Source organism: Heterodontus francisci, chromosome 1 (genome assembly GCF_036365525.1).
Source record: "Heterodontus francisci isolate sHetFra1 chromosome 1, sHetFra1.hap1, whole genome shotgun sequence".
NCBI lineage: Eukaryota > Metazoa > Chordata > Chondrichthyes > Heterodontiformes > Heterodontidae > Heterodontus > Heterodontus francisci.
In genome coordinates, this window is record NC_090371.1 from 34,193,981 (window position 1) to 34,215,097 (window position 21,117).

A 21,117-nucleotide genomic window follows, 5' to 3' on the forward strand; every position below is an offset into this window, starting at 1 on the left:
CTGCAATGAGGTCAGGAGCTGAGTGGCCCTGGTAGAACCCAAACGGAGCGTCTGAGCAGGTTATTGCTGAGCAAGTGCCAGCTGACAGCACTGTCAACGATCCCTTCAATTAGTTTGATGATCGAGGGTAGACTGTTAAGCGGCAATTGGCGAGGTTCATGTCAGTGTTGTAGCTGCGCTGGAACAGCTTGGCTAGGGGCGCGGCTAGTCAGTACTATTAATGGAATGTTGTCAGGGCCCATAGCCTTTGCAGTATCCAGGGCCTTCAGCTGTTTCTTGATATCACGTAGTGAATCGGATTGGCTGAAGACTGGCAACTGTGATGCCGGGGACCTCAGGATGAGGCAGAGATGGATCATGCACTCTGCATTTCTGGCTGAAGATGGCCGCAAATGCTTCAGCTTTGTCTTTTGCACTGATGTACTGGGCTCCCCCATCATTGAGGGTGAGGATATTTTTGGAGCCTCTTTCTCCTGTTAGAGGTTTAATTGTCCACCAACATTCACGACTGGATGTGGTAGGACTGCAGAGCTTAGATCTGATCCGCTGGTTGTGGGATCGCTTAGCCTGGTCTATCACATGCTGCTTCTGCTGTTTGGCATGCAAGTAATCCTATGTTATAGCTTCAACAAGCTGACACTTTATTTTTAGGTATGCCTGGTGCTGGCATGCCCTCCTGCACTCTTCACTGAACCAGGGTTGGCCTCCAGCTTGATGGTAATGGTAGAGTGGGGGATATACCAGACAATGAGGTCACAGATTTTGATTGAACACAATTCTGCTGCTGATGGCCCACAGTGCCTTATGGATGCCCAGTTTTGAGCTACTAGATCTGTTCGAAATCTAGCACTGTGGTAGTGCAACACAACACGATGGAGGGTATCGTCAATGTGAGGACGGGACTTGGCCTCCACAAGGACTGTGTGGTGGTCACTCCTACCAATACTGTCATGAACAGATGCATCTGCGACAGGTGGATTGGAGAGGACAAGGTCAAGTTGGTTATTCCCTGGTTAGTTCCCTCACCGCTTGCCACAGACCCAGTCTAGCAGTCATGTCCTTTGGGACTCAGCCAGCTCGGTAAACAGCTGTACTAGTGAGCCACTCATGGTGATGGACATCTAAGTCCCCCACTCAGAGTACAGTCTGCACCCTTGATACCCTTAGTGTTTCTTCCAATTGGTTTTCAACATGGAGAAGCACTAATTCATTCAGCTGAGGAGGCACGATAAGTGGTACTCAGCTGGAGGTTTCCTTGCCCATGTTTGAGCTGATGCCATAAGACTTCATGGGGTCAGGAGTCAATCTTGAGGATTCCCATGGCAACTCCCTCCCAACTGCATACCACTATACCACCATATCTGGTGGGTCTGCCCTGCCGGTGGGACAGGACATACCCAGGGAAGGCAATGGTGATGTCTGTAAGGTATGATTCCTTGTGTATTACCATGTCAGGCTGTTACTTGACTGGTCTGTGGGACAGCTTTCCAAATTTTGGCACAAGCTCCCAGATGTTAGGAAGGACGACTTTGCAGGGTTGACAGGGCTGTGTTTCCCATTGTCGTTTCCAATGCCTAGGTCGATGCCAGGTGGTCTGTCCAGTATCATTTCTTTTCTTACACTTTGCAGCAGTTTTAATACAACTAAGTGGCTTGCTAGGCCATTTCAGAGTCAACCACATTGCTGTGGGTCTGGAGTCACATGTAGGCCACATCAGGTGTCCTTCCCTAAAAGGGCATTAGTGAACCAGATGTGGTATAACAACAATCGACAATGGTTTCATGGTCGCTGTTAGACTCGCTTTTAATTTAAATTAAAATTGAATTCAAATTTCACCATCTGCTGGGTGGGATTCAAACCCATGTTCCCAGTGCATTCACCTTGGCATCTGGATTGCTAGTTCAGTGACATTACCACTATGCCACCACCTCCCCTATCTACAGGGTCAAGTGCTGGATCCATAATGACTTCATGTTGGAAGCTCCAGACAAAGTCCAGCCTTGGGCTACTTCAGCACATCAAACTACAAAGCACATGCCATGAATCGCAAAAGGTTAGTATGCAAGATGAGCAAGTAATTAGGAAAGTTAATAGGATGTTATCGTTTATTGCAAGGGGAATGGAATACAAAAGTAGGGAGGTTATGAAATTTTTTTTTATATATAGATACAGCACTGAAACAGGCCCTTCGGCCCACCGAGTCTGTGCCGACCATCAACCACCCATTTATACTAATCCTACACTACTTCCATATTCCTACCACATCCCCACCCGTCCCTATATTTCCCTACCACCTACTTGTATTAGGGGCAATTTATAATGACCAATTAGCCTATCAACCAGCAAGTCTTTGGCATGTGGGAGGAAACCGGAGCACCCGGAGGAAACCCACGCAGACACAGGGAGAACTTGCAAACTCCACACAGGCAGTACCCAGAATTGAACCCGGGTCGCTGGAGCGGTGAGGCTGCGGTGCTAACCACTGCGCCGCCCTGAAACAGAAACAGAAAGTGCTGGAAATACTCAGCAGGTCAGACAGCTTCTGTGGAGAAAGAATTAACTGTTCAGGTTTGCGACCTTTCAACAGAACCTGAAGTTCTGTAGCCATGAACCTGGGGTTCTGATGAAAGGTCACTGACCTGTAACGTTAACTTTGCTCCTCTCTCCACAGATGCTGCCTGACCTGCTGAGTATTTCCAGTACTTTCTCTTGTTAGTTCACATTTCCAGCAACTGCAGTATTTTTCTTTTATTTTAGCGAGGTTATGCTTCAGTTATACAGGGAATTGGTGAGACCACATCTGGAGTACTGTGTATTGTATTGGTCTCCTTATTTAAGAAAGGATGTAAATGTGTTGGAAGCAGTTCAGAGAAGGTTTACTAGACTAATACCTGGGATGGGCGAGTTGTCTGATGAGGAAAGGTTTGACAGGCGAGGCTGCACCTGCTCGAGTTAAGAGCAAGAGGCGACTTGATTGAAACATACAAGTCCCTGAGGGGTCTTGATAGGATGGATGTGGACCAGTTGGGATGGTCTACACCTGAATTGTGCTGGGGCTGGTGTTCTAGCGAGCCGCATAACTAAGGAAGTGAAGAGGATTTTAACCTTAATAGGTGGGGGCAAGGGATCAAATTTGGGAAGATGTGGCAAATAGAAGAGTAGAGACAAGGCAAGAGAGAAAGGTATTAATATGGGAAATTATAAACAGACAGTGATAGGAAGGGACAGACTCTCTATCCAAGATCCAAGTGTAAATCAGCACCTAGAGCTACAAAAATAATAAAAAGGACAAAACTAAAGGCTCTGTATCTGAATGCATGTAGCATTCAAAACAAAACAGATGAACTGATAGCACAAATAGAAATAATTATGATGTGAGAGCCATTACAGGAGACAAGGCTGCAGGATGACAGATTGGGACCTGAATATTGAAGGAGACATGACATTTAGGAAAGACAGGGAGCTCGGAAAAAGTGGAAGGGTGGCTCTGTTAATTAATGATGGTATTAGTGCAATAGATGACCCAAGTTCAAGAAACCAGGATGTAGAAGCTGTTTGGGTAGAGATGAGAAATGATAAAGGCAAGAAGTCACACGTGGAAATGATGTTCAGGCCCCCTAATAATAACCACATGATAATTTCCCAGCCTCACCTTTCTACAGGACAAAGGCTCACTTTGTTGACTTTTTTCTTTTTTATATATCTGTTGGCATCTCTTACTATCTTTTTATATTTCTAGCGAGCTTTCTCTTGTACTGTTTCCCCTTGTGGGAGAATCTGGAACTAGGGATCAGTATTTAAAAATAAGGGGTCACCCATTTAAGACAGAGATAAAGGGAATTTTTTCCTCTCCGGGTTTAGTCTTCGGAATTCTCTTCCTCAAAAGGCAGTGGAAGCAGAGTCTTTGAATATTTTTTAAATAAGAGGAATATAGATTCTTGATAAGCAAGGGGGTGAAAAGTTATTAGGAGTAGGGGGTAATGTAGAGTTGAGGTAACAATCAGATCAGTCATGATCTTGTTGAATGGCTGAGCAGGCTCGAGGAGCTGGGTGGCCTACTCCTGCTCCTAACATACGCTCGTATAGGGAATTGCACTCATCTTGCTATGTACCATGTTACTATAACAATGCAATGGATTATGATCACTCATTATTAGAAATAAAAGTCTTTCAATATAGTTGAAATAATTAGAAATTTTTTTTATTTTTTTTTGAAAAAAAGCTTACCTCATGTTCCATAAAGAGCCCTTTCAGTTGTCCCTTCGACCAGTAGTCCAAAGCATAGGCCAATAATTTCATGGACAAAGTGTTGATCCTTAGAAAGTTACCAACAAATACCACTCTGCTAATGTTCTAAAGAAGAAGAATTAGTGAATTACAAACCTTAAGGGTAGCAAAATAAAATTTCAATTAGAATGCAAAATATTTGAAATGTACAAAACATTTACTGTCTACAATTTCAAAATCAAGTGCACAATCCAACTCCCTGCTTCTCCAAAAAAGGATCAGTGCACGAATAGCACTACAAAAATGAATCATCTTAAACAGCTCACAAATGAAAAGTACAGATTATACAATTTAAAAATTCAAGTTTTTCAACAATTCTTGTAAGAATTTATATTTTACAATTGCAGTGTGCCAACACTGAAAGAAATAGGAGAGTATCCACTTAAAGATGTTAGTAGAAGGGTTAAGAAAGGTGACTGAAAGCAGGTTGAGGTGGAGAGGGGTTTTAAGACAGGGTTCAAAATGGAGCAGATGTCATTGAAGCCTTTACCACTGACTGAGAAACTCCGTGGAATGCTTCCCCCTCTCTCCTATGCCCCAAGGTTGGAACCCGAGGTTCAGCCATAAAGTTGGTTGAGGTTGCAAAAGGTAGGGTGGAATGAAGCAGAACCCAGATAATAGGATATGTGCAGTCATTCTAATGGAAAACGTAACAAGTTTAATATACAATAGAAATGCCCAAGAAGTTTAGAATGAGTTAATAAGTGTAAATATAATGCATGACTGTTTTCTGGCAGCATTAGGGAGGCAACACTCATCTTGATCTGCCAATGACAAATGATCACAGTATACTGGGAATGGAAGTAGTAGCATGCCTGAACATCAGCAATCAGGATATTAAATCTGACATGATTTGTCAGGGGGTTCTCCAACAGTTTCAGGCGGAGGGCCACATTGCGATTTTTGCTCAGCCCAGGGGACCAGTGAGCAAATTTTGAAAGATAAAGGCCTTAAAAACTTATTTTACTTATAAAAACAACAAACGTGCATTTTTGTGAAGCTTTATATGAGAAGACTCATTTATTGACTTACTTTGTCACTATATTGAAAACCGATTTAGTGACATACCTGGCATTGTTTTTGCTTTAGTAATTAGTCAATCTCTGCCCGCACAGTTGATGTAGTGATGGAGTATTCTGAATAGATGTCCACTTTTCAGCAGAGACCTTGATCTCTCTTCCTCCTCTCCCCATACACTGTGCGCGTACGTGTCTCATTCTCTTCACCCTCCCCTCTAGGACCAGGGACACAGATTCAAAGTTATGTGCAAAAGATGCAACAGGAATATGAGGAATCAGTTTTTTTTTAAAGCAGCGAGTGGTAATGACCTGGAACTCGCTGTCCACAAAGGTGGTGGAACTGGAGACAATGACTTCAAAAGGAAGTTGGATGACCAACTGAGAGAAATAGACTTGCAGGGCTTCGGGGATCAAGCCAGCGAATAGGACTGCCTGCATAGCTCTGTGGAGAGCCGGCATGGGTTTGATGGACAGAATGGCCTCCTTCTGTGCTCTAAGTAAGTGACTATGACTCTCGTCCCCCTTCTGTCTCGCTCTCTCTCTCTCCTCTCCCCCTGCACCCCCTTCTCTGTATCTCACTCCCCACCCCGCTTTCTCCACAACCCCCATGCTCTCTGTCCCCTCTCTCTCTCATGCACCCTCCGCCCCCTCTCTGTGCAGATGAGTTATTGTTAAGACTGAGGTGGGAGTAGTGCACTGTTTATTCTATTTCCACTTCTCCACAGGTCATAACATACATTTAAAGTTTCCCACTTTCCGATATCGATCAAGTACTGTATTTTACCCAGAATAAAATACACCAACCAGGTTTCCTTAATAAAAAATAAAATTATCAGATTGTAAAACAAGTCTTAACCAGAGATTGAAATATTAAAGTTTCCTTTTTATCTTAGCCCCTCACACACACGCATATACTGATTAACCAAAAAAATAAAGGGATTTGCGCTTTAGAGCTCTATTACAAAAACCGACCAAAAAAAACTTGGGTTAAATACTGGTTAATTCTTGAAGAAAGATATGGAAAGATGCCCTTTGGTTTGGTTTGACACCCAAATGGCGGTCACTGGGAGCTTCCTAGAACACTTCCTTTCAGGCGACGTTGAAGATCAGTCTGGGCAGGCTTTCCAGGGAAAATGCACTAACAGAGGTTTCAGGCAGTTTCTTAAAGGTGCTTCAAGAGACGGAAAACTGGCAGGCTTTTCATAGAATGGAACAGACTGAGCTGGGGTCCTGCATCCTTGGCAAGTTTTCTCCAACTGCCTTTTTAAACTATTGTCCATATCCCAACTATCCGTCCAAAGCGAAACTATAAACAGAGTCAGGAATCAAGCCTCATGGCCCAGATAAATCTTGAACCATCACTCCTTTGTAAATATCTTTCCAAGTCAAAAATAACCCCTTTTGGGTTATTTGAAAACTGGTGCCTTCCAGTAACTGTTTTCAAGCCAGACCTCTGTGACCCTGGTAAAAATCCATCAATGGAGTCTTCAATTTTCCCAAAATAAATCAATGCCCAGCTCTGAAATACATGAGTCCTCAAAAAAAAAAAACAGAAGCACTCATAACAGAAGAAGAATGTGATGAATTTAATTAACTATAGATCCATTAGTCTTGCACTGGTAACTGGCAAAATAATGGATTAAATTAAGCACAATGTTGAGGACTCCCTGTATGGAAATAGCCTCGTGTCTGTGGACATGGTTTCACAAGAACCAGGTCTTGCCTAACGAGCTTGTTTCATTTTTGAAGACATGCTATAGTAAGTGAACACTGTAAAAGTCTATGTTACAACAAACTTACGCCGTCAAACCTTTTGAGGGGCCGGGGAGGGGGGGGGGTGGGAGAGAGAAAGAGAAAGAAGGGAGGTCTGCGAAGTAAAAAGGGAAGGGCCAGAGGTTGGGGGGGCAGGGGGAAAGAGAAGAGGGGAGAAGAGATGGAGGGGCCGGGGGGGGCAGTGGGGGAGAGAAGAGGAGAGGAGCCAGAGGGGAAGGAGGGGAGGGCGAGATCACGAACAGAAGGACATCCATCTGGAATACTCCACATCGCGACAACTGTGTGGGCAAACACTACTGTGTAAACAAAAATAAATGTCAGATATCTCATTAAATCACTGTCCAACATAGTGGAGAGAAAGGAGCAATAAATTAGCCTTCTCATTTAAAGCCTCTTCACCAAAATGTACATTTGTTGCTGTTTTGATTACTAGTACGATAAACTTAAATGCCTTCATCTTGCCAAAATTGTCTCACTGGCTCCCCACTGTAGGACAAAAATTGTAATGTGGCCCTCCATGCGAAAAAGGCTGGATAATAACTGGAAGCAAAAATTCTGGAATCATTTAAGAAGCAATCAGATGCTATGATAGAGGTAGTGGGGTTGGAAATCAGATGTTTCCATGGAAGGATGAGCCGGAAAGCTGAACGGCCTCGTGGTTGCTTATTTGTGAACTTGGTAAGTGGGGTTAAGAAACCCCCTTCAATATGCTATAACTATTGGACTACAATTCTACAGGTTTGTACAGCATATTAATAGATAAAAATGAAAAACATTTACTACACCATTGCTGGTTATCTACAACTTCATTGATAAATGTCAATATTTAATTTCTGTAAGGTCCAAATGCACATATGAAATACTAAAGGCAGAAAAACATTTGCATCTGCAGTACAAGTCTCAGTGCTTTCATAGCCCTGTACAATGCTGCTTGATCTGGATGCTACAAGGCAGCACTGTAAAGAAGCTGAAAACACAAAGCATCATTTCCTCCCATGTCACAAGCACTCTTCAGAAGTAAGTTGCTGACGAGTTGAGCAAATTATTTGAACCACCAGCCTTTTTCATGATTTGAGCATTTAAAGTTTCCCTATATCAATACCGTAACAAATAATTTTTAAAAACATTTCCTTTAGTTATATAAGCATTTCTCCTTAAATGTAAAGAGTCAACTGTGGCAAACAAACATCATTTATTGTTAGCCAAGTCCAAGCAATGAATACATATAAATGAAAAACTTTGAGAACAGGCGACAATCTGTGCCAATTCTCATTTGGATTATATAAAAGGACTTCAAAACTAAGTTCCAACCTCATTCAGTGCACACATCCGGGCTATGGAGCCTATGTTGTTTGTGATGGTGACCAAAGTAGCTCTAGCCAAATCATCTTTGTTCACTGCTTCCCGTTTTTCTTTGCTCATCATGTTCCCAAAACTGAAAGAACAAACAAAAAAGTTTGACATCCAGTCCAAACCATATTTTATCTTTTTGAACAACAGAAAGTTCATTTTTATTCCCTCATGCACTGCCTGTCCCCACAGTTCCTCTCAGGCAAGTAACCAATTCTCACTCCACTGATTACTGCTACAAAGTAAGAACTTCAAGTCGCCTGCTATCACCTCGTGGATAAGTTTTTAAAATTTAAAACAGAGAATGGGCTGAGTTAATGTTAGCATAACATTCCTTTTCAAGGCACTAATCAGGAATTTCAGAGGCGACAATGATGGCTACTATGTCAAAGATTTTTCTTTTCAGTAGGTGTCATTACTTGTTCCTTGGACCAGCAGAATTAGTGTGCTTCTGCCAGAAAAGTCGAAGGGTGACAAACATGAAAGTAGAATGCATATTACAGCATTGAATGAACTGATTTCAGGCAAGGCAGCTGCTGAAGCACTGCAATTAGCCTCGGTGGACTAGGAAGGGAAAATAAAACAGGTTTCCCTACTCCTGATAGATACCTAGTGACCCCTGCTGGACAGTGCGCATGCAGAAACAGGATTGGATACAGCTGTGATGTGTGACATGGTCAAGGCTTTCCAGCATATACTGCCCAAGGGCGGGCGGGCAACCGACAATAAAGGAAGTGGGCTGAAACTCAATTATACAGCATCTTGCTAAAGGTCACATTTAAGACCTAGAGTTCTATATACATATGACACGATTCCTCAACAAAACCTGATATTCTTCCTATTCAAGGCAAAGGAAATATTTTGGACTGGGAAACAAGGTGTAAAGTATCAGACATGAAACTTTAATCCATCAGCACAATTACAGTGTGCACAAGCTTGTTTTTAATCGTTCATTTATTGTTCTAAGAATCTCCAATTCTTTGATTCAAGGATGGCAATTTTAAGCAGGTAACTTACACAAGCAGAACAAATACATTTTCCAGTAAACAAAAAAAAGAGGCCTGGAATTTAGCCTGGAGGAGAGTTCTGTGCACTGGGGTTACTGAGGGGGTCAGGAAATCCAGAAGAACAAGTTTCACGAACATCCTACAGAATTTAACTTCAAGGGCATTCTGATTTTTTCCCCCTTGTGGTTTCTGCCCACAGGCAGCCAGAGTGATAAGTTGGAGGCCTTTCTGGTAGGAAGTCTGCTTCACAGGGTTGAAGCCCACAATAGCAGGTATTGGAGGGGAGAAAGACATCATGAAGAGAGTGGGGGGGGGGGGAGAAAAGTGCCCCTGGGTAGCTTGTTGAGTGTTGAGGAAACACTCCTGCTCCTCCTGGCCCAAAGCAGTGCTGTAAAAAAGGTACTCATGGAGTCAGCCCTTCTTGTTTCCTTTAAGCTGCAGTTTCCCCAAAGGCCTGGGAAACCGAACTGCCTGTGGTTAATAGGAGGTTGTGCGCTTCATTCTAATATTAAATGAGCAGGTTGGTCACCAGCCTCTATTAAAACCAGAAGTGGGCATGTTAGGTTCCTATTTAAATTTTCATTTTAACATCTGACAACTCCGCAAAACAGGTGGAATGCGGCTAAGATTCAGCCCTAAGTTTTGCATGCAACAACAAATGGACCACATCTCTTAATCCAAGAGGCAAAAATTAAAAGGTGGGTAATTAAAATGCTCTCACCTGGATGCCACAGCCCAGCCTGGAAGTCCAAACCTATCATAGTCTCCTCCGTAGATATCCCTGACTAATTTATCCACCTTTGTACTCTCCCCACGTGACGCCATCTCAAGGGCTTCTTCGAAGGTTGAACAACCGGTCAGCAGACAGCACAGGCCAAGAAAGGTCCCACCTCCAAGACTGAAAAGGACATTTCCAGAAATCAGGTTAGGGTATAGGCCAATTACTTCCCATATTCTCCAACTACAGCAGACTATAATCCTAAATCAGTGTTTTTAACAATGTAAATCTATTATACCACTTGCACCCCCTAGTGGCATGTTTTCAGTTGAAAGGAGGATACTATCGTTTAGTCCTACGTTTGTCACAGATTGCACGACTACATTACTAGGTACACAACTACAAACGGGTTACCAACATGAATCACCACCTTTGCACATTCGGGAACAGCAGGGAAAATTTCAACACAGGAGAGAACATATGGAGAGAATTACAGAATGGTCAAAGTACAGAAGGAGGCCATTTGGTCTGTTGTCCCCTTCCTGGCTCTCTGCAAGAGCTACTCAGCTAGTCCCACTCCCCCACCCTTTTCCCGTAGCCCTGCAAATTCTCTTAACCAATTCCCTTCTGAAAGCCACAGCTGAATCGGCCACAACCACCCACTCAGGCAGTGCATTCTGAATCCTAAACACTCGCTGAATAAAAATAATTCTTTGGTCACCATTGCTTCTTTTGAATGGAATCAACTTAAAAGGGTGTCCTCTGGTCCACGACCATTTCACCAATAGGAATAGTTTCTATCCAGCAACTCCCTTTTGAACCCCCCCAATCAATTCTTCTCAAAGAACCCCAGATTCTCCAATCTATCCATGTAACTCAAGTTCATCTCTAGAACCATTCTCATACATCTTTTCTGCACCTTTTTTAATGCTTTCACATCCTTCCTCAGTGTCCCAAAAGCAGCTTGGACTTCTGATTTACTGCATTCTGTCAGTGATGCTGAAGACACAATTTTCAATGGTACCAACATCACAATATTGTTGCTGGAGATTTAGCAGGGAGCTTTTTTGACTGCATGTGAGCATGCAAGGTTTCGACAGCTGCCAGTTTTAAAAGAAAACTTGAAAACAAGGTGCAAGGTTGCACATGTAGTTTTTGTTCCAACGCTGAGTCAATGTCCAAAGCACACAGACTCTCCATACTGCAGAACTGAAGAATTAAACAATAAACCTTTAAAGTGATCACTTAAAGTGATGGTTTCACAGGTCGGCGCAACATCGAGGGCCGAAGGGCCTGTACTGCGCTGTAATGTTCTAAAAAAAAAATTATGTCAGGCGATTATCCTAGTACTATAGAGAATAAAATATTCTCTAAGTATGAAAATTAAAAACTTGCATTTATCTAGCATCTTGGATGCAGAGATTGCCTGAGACACTTCACAAAGGGAGAAAAGGATGCCCGATCATGGAAGAGGCAAGAGAAATGCAAAAGTATAGTTAAAATGAGGCTTTTAAAGACATCAGAAAGGAACAGATGGGCAGAGGCTCAGATAGCTGACGATTATCACCATTGTTGGAGTGGAGGGCACACTGAAGTTTACAGCTGGAGGATATGGGCTGGGACACATGATCGAGACGGTTTATTACAAAAGTTTCCATTTATTTCTGTTAAAACTTGGAATCTATAATTTAAAGTTGAAGAGGCTAACCTTTGGGTGTTTTTTTTTTAAAGTTCAACAAAAGGTGAACTAAACAAGTTTTTGGCTGGAAAGCATGTGATTTCAAGTAAACAGAGTTTGACTTGAGAGTTATTTTATGTTGTGACGAGAGAGGATTTATGATGACCATGGGACTTGCTTGGAAAAAGTTTGGTTTCATTTTGAACTATTAAAAGATGCTGGTTTTCGGACTAAAAGGGGACAGTTGGAATTTGACATGGACCTGCTGGGAAATAAAAACCAGACAAATGTTACCTCTCTTTGAAGAATCCCTGCTCTTGAAAAGCTTATGTGAAGTTGTGTTGCAGCCTCCTGCATTTTGAAGAAACCCTGAATATTTGCAGAAAACTTGAATGAGGACTGAAACCTGTTGCTACACACCTGATGGAAGACCTACGTGAAACCTTCAGCAGCTGAACTTGTTTCAACGCCCACCCAAGCAGCCCATTCATCAACCTTGCCAGCAAAGACTCCTAGTGGCAGCCCTATTTGACTTTGGCACACCTCGCTAAAACAAAAAGAACTTCCATATTCAGTACAGTTATTTTTTCTTATTTCTTTGTAATGACTAAAAAAAAAATCCTTTTTTCCCCCGGTTAACCGGTTTTGGATGTTTGTGCACGTGTGAGGGCTAGGATAAAAATACTGGTCTTTATTATCTAAATTTGCATATATATTGACTTCATTACTGGTTAAGACCTGGTTTATAATAAATAGATCATTTTGTTTTTTATTAAAGAAACCTGGTCGGTGCGTTTTATTCTGGGACAAACTGGTTGTTTCAATAAATAGGAAAATTTATTGATATGTTGTGACCTGTGGAGAAGTGGGACTGAATTAATAGTGCACTCTTCCCACCTTGGTCATAACAGGTTGCAGAGGTGCAAAGGGGCAAGGACAAGCATGTAGAGGAATTTGTATAGAGCATGAAGATCTTTTTAAAAGAAATGTTGGGGATGGGGAGGCAGTGGAAATCACGGACAGTGGGGATGGGCAACTGGTTCAGGATGAAGGTGGTAGAATTTTAGATGAGTTGAACTGTGAAGCATAGAGTTGAGAGTGGCAAAGGAGAGGCTAGACAAACAATTCAGATGGAGGTAAATGGAATCAGTGACAAGGGTACACAGCTCATGGCAAGGACCAAAAATAAATGGTTTGAATCTTGGATATTTTCCAATATTTAACTGAAGCAATCTGTGGCTCATCCAAGACTGGATGCCAGACAAACAATTTATCAGAGGCATTAAAGATATCAATGGGTTTTCAATATACATATGAAAACTGACCTCATGTCGGTGGATGGTGTCGCCCAAGGGGCAGCACATAGATGAGGAAATGGAGTGTGCCAAGGATGGATCCTTGGTAAGCTCCAGAAGGAACAATGTGGGGGCAAAAAGAGAAGCAACTGTTGGAAATGCTGTGGTTTAAATTCAATAGGTAACAATGCAGTCAAGCAAGGACGGTGCCACCAATGGAGAAGCACTGAAGATGCCCATTAAAAGAGAAAAGTTAAGTTTCCGATGGGGCACCAGTTGGAGAAAACAGGGTGGGCTTCTAAGAGGGAGGGATGAACAGCAAAAGGAACATTGTCCAGGTACAGATAAGAACATGTAGCTGAGTGAGTAGGAATTGGGTAGGGAGCAGATCAAGAAAGCAGACGGTGGGTCATAGGAGACGAGAGAGATTTAGTGAATAAGTGATAGGGGCAAGCGATAAAGAGAAGGACTGAGGCAACTGGGTCAATCAATCCACCTCAATCCCCCCACTTGTTCTCAGAGTGGAATTTGCAAGGAGCAGGTAGCCGAAATGTGGTTTGTTGTAGAGGAATCTGGAAATGTGCTTAGTGTCTCAGAAGATCCTTAAGCAGGAGAAAAAAAAACTGGTCATGGAGTGAGATGGTCAAGCCAGATCTGGCACTGCACAGCCTAGCCAATCATGCACTAGGTGCTGTGGCCTTCAGATTTCTGAGCAAGATAGAACCTTAAGCCAGGAATGACATAGACAAGATTGAGTTATTTGGTGATGGATATGGTCTTCCAGTATATTCACGAAGTGCTTATCCTACTAAGCAACTAACTAGAAAAGGTATTTGTTAGAATACTGCTACCATGTCACTCCAGGAATATCTAAACACATGTATTTTATTGTACCTTTGTATTAACCTGTGGGTAATATTAGGGAAGGGGTAGAAGTGGGACACTTAAAAGGTAATAAAAGATAATGATGACAACTAAAAGTATAAACAGCAGAAATGGAAGTTAGGAACAACAGAGGCAACTACATTTCTCTGCTAATGTAGACTTAGACGCCTTATTGGAATAGGATAAGGAATCAGAGGACTGGTGTCCTGGTTTGATCTTGGATAAGGGGCTGCCTTTCGTCAGAATCATTAGGCCATCAAGGACACTGCATGTCAATGCCCCTTTGTTTTGTCACAGCTGGACTGACAACTTCAGCAGTAGGGAAACAATGAAGGTCAGTGGTTATTAGGCCCAAACCTCAGCAAAAACAGGGCCTTGTGTTCATGCTATCCCTATAATAACTTCACTACAGCAGCACCTTAAGTGCTTTTGTATTACTGAAAGGGTCATAAAAAAAGGGGTCTGAACAGATATAAAGTGCAGATAGGGTTGCAGGCACTTATGTCTTTTACCCAAGACATAAATGGGCAAATGTAACTTTTAATTAGACCTTGGGAACTGCTGCTCAGATACTGAAAACATACCAAATCTCACTGTGCTGAATAAAGTTTAACTTCTGCTACCCATAAGGGTCAACAACAAACCATTGGCTATGAAGGTTTATCAAAAGGGAAACTAAACATCACAACAATGTTGAACAAGTTGGCAGCAGTTATTATGGTTGGTGGGACAAAGAAAAAAAAGGAGTTAGACAGCATGGTATTTGGAATTTTAATTCAAGTCGCAGCAAGTGGTTCGAGGTGGGCAAGGAGATGTGAATGATAAGGGAGACTAGGAGGTAGGATAAGGTGGAGGTGGCGAGGTCCTGAGGGATGGCAAAGTCATGTGTGCGTCTGTGTGGGTGAGCTGATATGCAGCGAGGGCAAGACGACAAGTTGTGAGGTGGAGTGGGGGGTGGGGGGGAGAAGATAGAGGCAGCAAAAAGGGAGCTGTAAAAGTGGCCTGAAGAACAGAGAGGCGTTGATTTCAGAGAGGAAACCACAGAGGCTGAACACAAGGACTTCATAGGCAGTACCATGAAAAATTATTGCACAGGAAGCCATTCAGCCCATTGTGTCTGTGCCGGCTGAAAAAACTAGCCGCCCAATCTAATCCCACCTTCCAGCAACTGGTCCATAGCCTTGCCAGTTACAGCACTTCAGATGCATGCCCAGATACCTATTAAAAGAATTGAGGGTCTCTGCCTCCACCACCATTCCTGGCAGTGAATGCCAGGCACCCACCACCCTCTGGTGATAAACTTTTTCCTCATGTCTCTTCTAATCCTTCTACCAATCACCTTAAATCTGTGCCCCCTGGTAACTGACCTCTCTGCTAGGGGAAACAGGTCCTTCCTGTCTACTCTATCAAGGCCCCTTATAATTTTGTACACCTCTGTTAAGTCACCCCTCAGCCTCCACTGTTAGAAGGAAAACAACCCTAGCCTATCCAATCTTTATTCATTAGTAGGTGCTCCAAATGAAGGAAAGTTGTTAAAGAAACAAGCGATGAGGCAAAGATGAGAGCAAGCAATGAATACTACAATGGCAGTTAGGGCAGAAGACAAAGCAGAATGTATTACCATTGTGACTGATTTTTAGAAGAAATTTGAGGTCACAAGATAGCAGAATTTAAGTGGGGCCAGGATAATTCAGGATTTGGAATACAACTTTCCTGGGACGTATCAGGCCGAGCGCGTCTACCCAGAGGCACAGTGTGGCTTTCATGCAGAGAGATTGACCGTTGACATGCTGTTCTCCCTTCGTCAGATACAGGAGAAATGCCATGAACAACAGATGCCCCTCTACATCGCTTTCATTGATCTCACCAAAGCCTTTGACCTCGTCAGCAGACATGGTCTCTTCAGACTACTAGAAAAGATTGGATGCCCACCAAAGCTACTAAGTATCATCACCTCATTCCATGACATTATGAAAGGCACAATTCAGCATTGCGGCGCCTCATCAGAGCCCTTTCCTATCCCGAGTGGCGTGAAACAGGGCTGTGTTCTCGCACCCACACTTTTTGGGATTTTCTTCTCCCTGCTGCTCTCACATGCGTTCAAGTCCTCTGAAGAAGGAATTTTCCTCCACACAAGATCAGGGGGTAGGTTGTTCAAACTTGCCCATCTAAGAGCGAAGTCCAAAGTACGGAAAGTCCTCATCAGGGAACTCCTCTTTGCTGACAATGCTGCTTTAACATCTCACACTGAAGAGTGCCTGCAGAGTCTCATCGACAGGTTTGCGGCTGCCTGCAATGAATTTGGCCTAACCATCAGCCTCAAGAAAACGAACATCATGGGGCAGGACGTCAGAAATGCTCCATCCATCAATATTGGCGACCACGCTCTGGAAGTGGTTCAAGAGTTCACCTACCTAGGCTCAACTATCACCAGTAACCTGTCTCTCAATGCAGAAATCAACAAGCGCATGGGAAAGGCTTCCACTGCTATGTCCTGACTGGCCAAGAGAGTGTGGGAAAATGGCACACTGACACGGAACACAATTGTCAGAGTGCATCAGGCCTGTGTCCTCAGTACCTTGCTCTATGGCAGCGAGGCCTGGACAACGTATGTCAGCCAAGAGCGACGTCTCAATTCATTCCATCTTCACTGCCTCCGGAGAATACTTGGCATCAGGTGGCAGGACCATATCTCCAACACAGAAGTCCTCGAGGCAGCCAACATCCCCAGCTTATACACACTACTGAGTCAGTGGCACTTGAGATGGCTTGGCCATGTGAGCCGCATGGAAGATGCCCAAAGACGCATTGTACAGCGAGCTCGCCACTGGTATCAGAGGGCGGCACAGTGGCGCAGTGGTTAGCACCGCAGCCTCACAGCTCCAGTGACCCGGGTTCGATTCCGGGTACTGCCTGTGTGGAGTTTGCAAGTTCTCCCTGTGTCTGCGTGGGTTTTCTCCGGGTGCTCCGGTTTCCTCCCACAAGCCAAAAGACTTGCAGGTTGATAGGTAAATTGGCCATTATAAATTGTCACTAGTATAGGTAGGTGGTAGGGAAATATAGGGACAGGTGGGGATGTGCTAGGAATATGGGATTAGTGTAGGATTAGTATAAATGGGTGGTTGATGTTCGGCACAGACTCGGTGGGCCGAAGGGCCTGTTTCAGTGCTGTATCTCTAATCTAATCTAATCATCCATGTCTCCGCTTTAAAGACGTCTGCAAACGCGACATGAAATCCTGAGACATTGATCACAAGTCGTGGGAGTCAGTTGCCAGCGTTCACCAGAGCTGGCAGGCAGCCATAAAGACGGGGCTAAAATGTGGCGAATCGAAGAGACTTAGTAGTTGGCAGGAAAAAAGACAGAGGCGCAAGGGGAGAGCCAACTGTGTAACAGCCCGGACAAACAAATTTCTCTGCAGCACCTGTGGAAGAGCCGGTCACTCTAGAATTGGCCTTTATAGTAACTCCAGACACTGCTTCACAAACCACTGACCACCTCCAGGCGCTTATCCATTGTCTCTCGAGATAAGGAGGCCAAAGAAGATCAGCAAATATGACACAAGTTGTACTGGCATTCTGCAATTGCCAGTTCTGCAATCCACTGCTAAAGAATTATCATAAAAAAGCTATGAAAAGCATCGCCATTACTTAGACAAAATAATTAAAGTTTCAAATGCTTATACTGGTTTTCGGCCAAAAGTAAAGTTCTGCAAGTATAAATGCAGTTCAGACTTTTCTTCAATGTCTAATTGAGAAGAATTCAATTTTACGTTGAAATAAATGGAGATGTTACATCCTGTATATTACTCAATGTAGGCCAGGAACAGATACAAGTTTCAATAAATCAAGTGTTTCAAGAGATGCATTAGAAAGAACTAATCCAGCAGACAGGGTAGTAAAGATACAGAAAACAATACAGCTGGAAACTATAATGTGTACTTTCAGATACTGAAGGAATCAGCTGGTGGACCACAGTTTCTTCCTATCTTCCACTTCTCTTGCATTAAGTAATCTAGTATTCATCAAATTCACAACTTTATGCTGAATTTTAGCAACTTCTACCCTTTGAGCAAGCGTTAACCGTAACCTCAAGTATCAAGTCAAGACTTTGAGAAGGTGCAACTAACAACTCCAGCTAGTGACCTCACTAGTTTTTGTTGTGTTCGTGTGCTGTGGCACATCAAGATGTTGTCAGATCAGTCCAGCGTAGTTTTCAAACACTAATTATTTGGCTTTTTAGCTTTATGGTCGATAGTAAATTGGCCTTTTTACCTTACCAAGTGGTCAGCTATTTTAGCAAAGGCCTGCATAATTATGAATTACAGTTATAAAAAGTGGCATTAGGAAGCCCCATTGCAGGACTGATCAAGCAGAGTAGAATCAACTGGTGCTTCTCCAAATAATCTTACATATGAAATAAAAACAGAAAGTGCTGGAAATACTCAGCAGGTCTGGCAGCACCTGTGGAGAGAGAAGCAGAGTTAATGTTTCAGGTCAGTGACCTTTCAGCAGAACTGGCAAAGGTTAGAAATTATAATAGGTTTTAAGCAAATAAAGTGGAGGTGGGGCAAAAGAGAACAAAAGGGAAGGTTTTGATAGGACAGATGGTCACAGAACAACAGACAAGGCGATCATGGGGCAAAGACAAGGACAGCGTGGTAATGGTATAGTGAAAGACAAAGAGTTAGTGCAGAGAGGGTGTTAAATGACAGAACAAAAGCCCTAGCCAGAAGTACAAAACATTAAAAAAAGGGGGCAGGCACATGATGAAAAAAAAAAGTGATGCAACAAACTAAACTAAAACAAAACAAAATAAAAATAAAGGGGGACCAGTCACACTCTGAAATTAATTCGTTCGGCTGGAGCGTGCTTAAAATCGGTAAATAAAGTACTGTTCCTCGAGCTTGCATTGATGTTCACTGGAACACTGCAGCAAGCCTAGGAGAGATGCATAGGCATGAAAGCAGGGGGGGGGGGGTGGTGTTGAAATGCCAAGCGATAGGAAGCTCGGGGTGATGCTTTCGGACTGAGCGGAAGTGTTCCGCAGAACAGTCACCCAATCTGTGTCTGGACTCGCCAATGTTTAGGGGACCACACTGAGCAGTTAATACAATATACTCAACTGAAAGTAGTACAAGTAAATCGCTGCTTCACTTGAAAGGAGTGTTTGGGGCCTTGGATAGTGAGGAGAGAGGAGGTAAAGGGGCAGGTATCACACATCCTGTGATTGCATGGGAAGGTGCCGCGGTAATGGAGGAGTGGACCAGGGTGTCACAAAGGGAATGATCCCTTTGGAATGCTAACAGGCGAGGGGAGGGGAAGGCAAAATGCCTTTGGTAGCGGCATCACTCTGGATGTGACGGAAATGGCGGAGGATGATCCTTTGCATGTGGAGGCTGGTGGGGGTGGAGTGTGAGGACAAGGGGAACCCTGTCAGGGTTCTGGTATGGAGGGGAAGGGGTGAGAGCACAGGTGCGGGAAATGGGCCAGACACAGTTGAGGGCCCTGCCAACCACTGTGGGGGGGGAATCCTCGGTTGAAGAAAAAGGATGGCATGAGAGGCACTGTTGTGGAAGGCTGCATCAGAGCAGATGGGTCGGAGATGGAGAAACTGAGAATGGAATGAAGTCCTTACAGGACTCATGACCTTTGCCCCATGACCTCCTTGTCAGTTATTCTCTGTGGCCATCTGTCCTATCAAAACCGTCACTTTTGTTCTCTTTTGCCCCACCCCCACTTTATTTGCTTAAAACCTATTACTTTTCTAACCTTTGCCAGTTCTGATGAAAAGTCACTGACCTGAAACGTAAACTCTGCTGCTTTCTCCACAGATGCTGCCAGACCAGCTGAGTATTTCCAGCGCTTTGTTTATATTTCATTTTTCCAGCATCTGCAGTATTTTGCTTTTATTTTAGTCTTACATCTGATGCTGTTTAAAAAAAGATACCCACTGAAAAACTACAGTACAGTATATTACTGCATGCTTTAAAAACACAAGCGAAAATGATCAGGAGAGTATAAAATGGAGAGAAGGCCAAAAAAAAAAAAGCAGCCATAGGCTTAAAATAGGAAGACTACACACCAATGCGGAAATAATCAAGGCAAAGAAACCAAATTTGCTGCATGTAAGACAATATATTAAATAGAATAGCAAAACAATTAAGAAACCCACTTTCTCCATCCAACAAGTGAGAGACTCCAAGCTGCCAAATAAAAGCACAGGATGGAGAGAGTCTTCTTCTAGATAAGTCACAATAGCACTTTGTCTGTCACTCACCTAGTACCAGTTACCCGCTTGTAATTATCCTTTGAGTAAACAGCAAGAATACTGACTCCTGATCCAATATTCACCATTAGTAGTGGATATGGATTATCCAAAGCACAGGTCATCTTCCGACATCTTTCTGGATCTGTTGGGTGCTCGAAGTAGTAACACTCTGCACACCCATTGAAGCCTATCGAATCAATATACATTGTTCCATGGATGAGGCAGTCAAGCTCATCCAGCTTTCGAAGCTGCAGATTAACAATCTACAAAAGTTACACAAAACCAGGTTAAGTATCGTGACAAGTAATTGTTTTCTTGGGAAAATAAAATACTCCTCATTCCCTTCCTCTGAAGTTCCCAACTTTAGATTCTATTAAAAATAAGAGATTCTTATCTTAGTTTTTCTTCCTATAATAATGGAATTACCCATCTAGACATCCAAAAACTATGGAAATCCCATCAAAAAGGAATAATGATCAAACATGCTGGCATTAACACAAGTGGAAGAGAAGTACTCTATAAAAAGGACATTCCTGCACCAACATTTCGCATGAAAAATTGCAGGAATTTAAAGAGTTAGGTTAGTGCAAGCATCTCAAAAGAGTTATGTAAATATGGTCACATGATTTGGGCACATACTCTCACCTGCCTGTCCCAATGTAAACATCAATTGTTCTGAGGTAGAAGTAGCAACCTCAAGGGCAAGTACCAGCTCACCAAACCTGTACTGTATGCTTCATTCTAGTTCCACCATTACTGTGGGACAGATCAAATAAGTGCAGAAGACAATGTGACTAGTTGAGAAATTACTTTGCTTTTACACAAATGTCAATTC

General features: G+C 43.1%; 1 protein-coding gene across 3 annotated transcripts in view; it reads right to left on the minus strand.

Annotated features, from left to right (window-relative positions):
• The window catches only part of LOC137368686 (pantothenate kinase 2, mitochondrial-like), a 39,408-nt gene that overhangs the window by 3,346 nt on the left and 14,945 nt on the right, over nt 1–21,117 (minus strand). Inside the window, exons 1-5 of one of the 3 annotated variants that reach the window (XM_068028853.1) lie at nt 20,928–21,021; nt 20,292–20,545; nt 10,158–10,334; nt 8,391–8,514; nt 4,228–4,353 (exon numbers count right to left, since the gene is read on the minus strand). In XM_068028853.1, the coding sequence (XP_067884954.1) occupies nt 4,228–4,353; nt 8,391–8,514; nt 10,158–10,334; nt 20,292–20,488 (624 nt within the window). In that variant the 5' untranslated portion in view covers nt 20,489–20,545; nt 20,928–21,021. Of the gene's footprint in view, nt 1–4,227; nt 4,354–8,390; nt 8,515–10,157; nt 10,335–19,813; nt 19,898–20,291; nt 20,546–20,927; nt 21,022–21,117 lie in introns of those variants that run through there. The other 2 variants (XM_068028844.1, XM_068028859.1) reach the window with 2 other exon arrangements.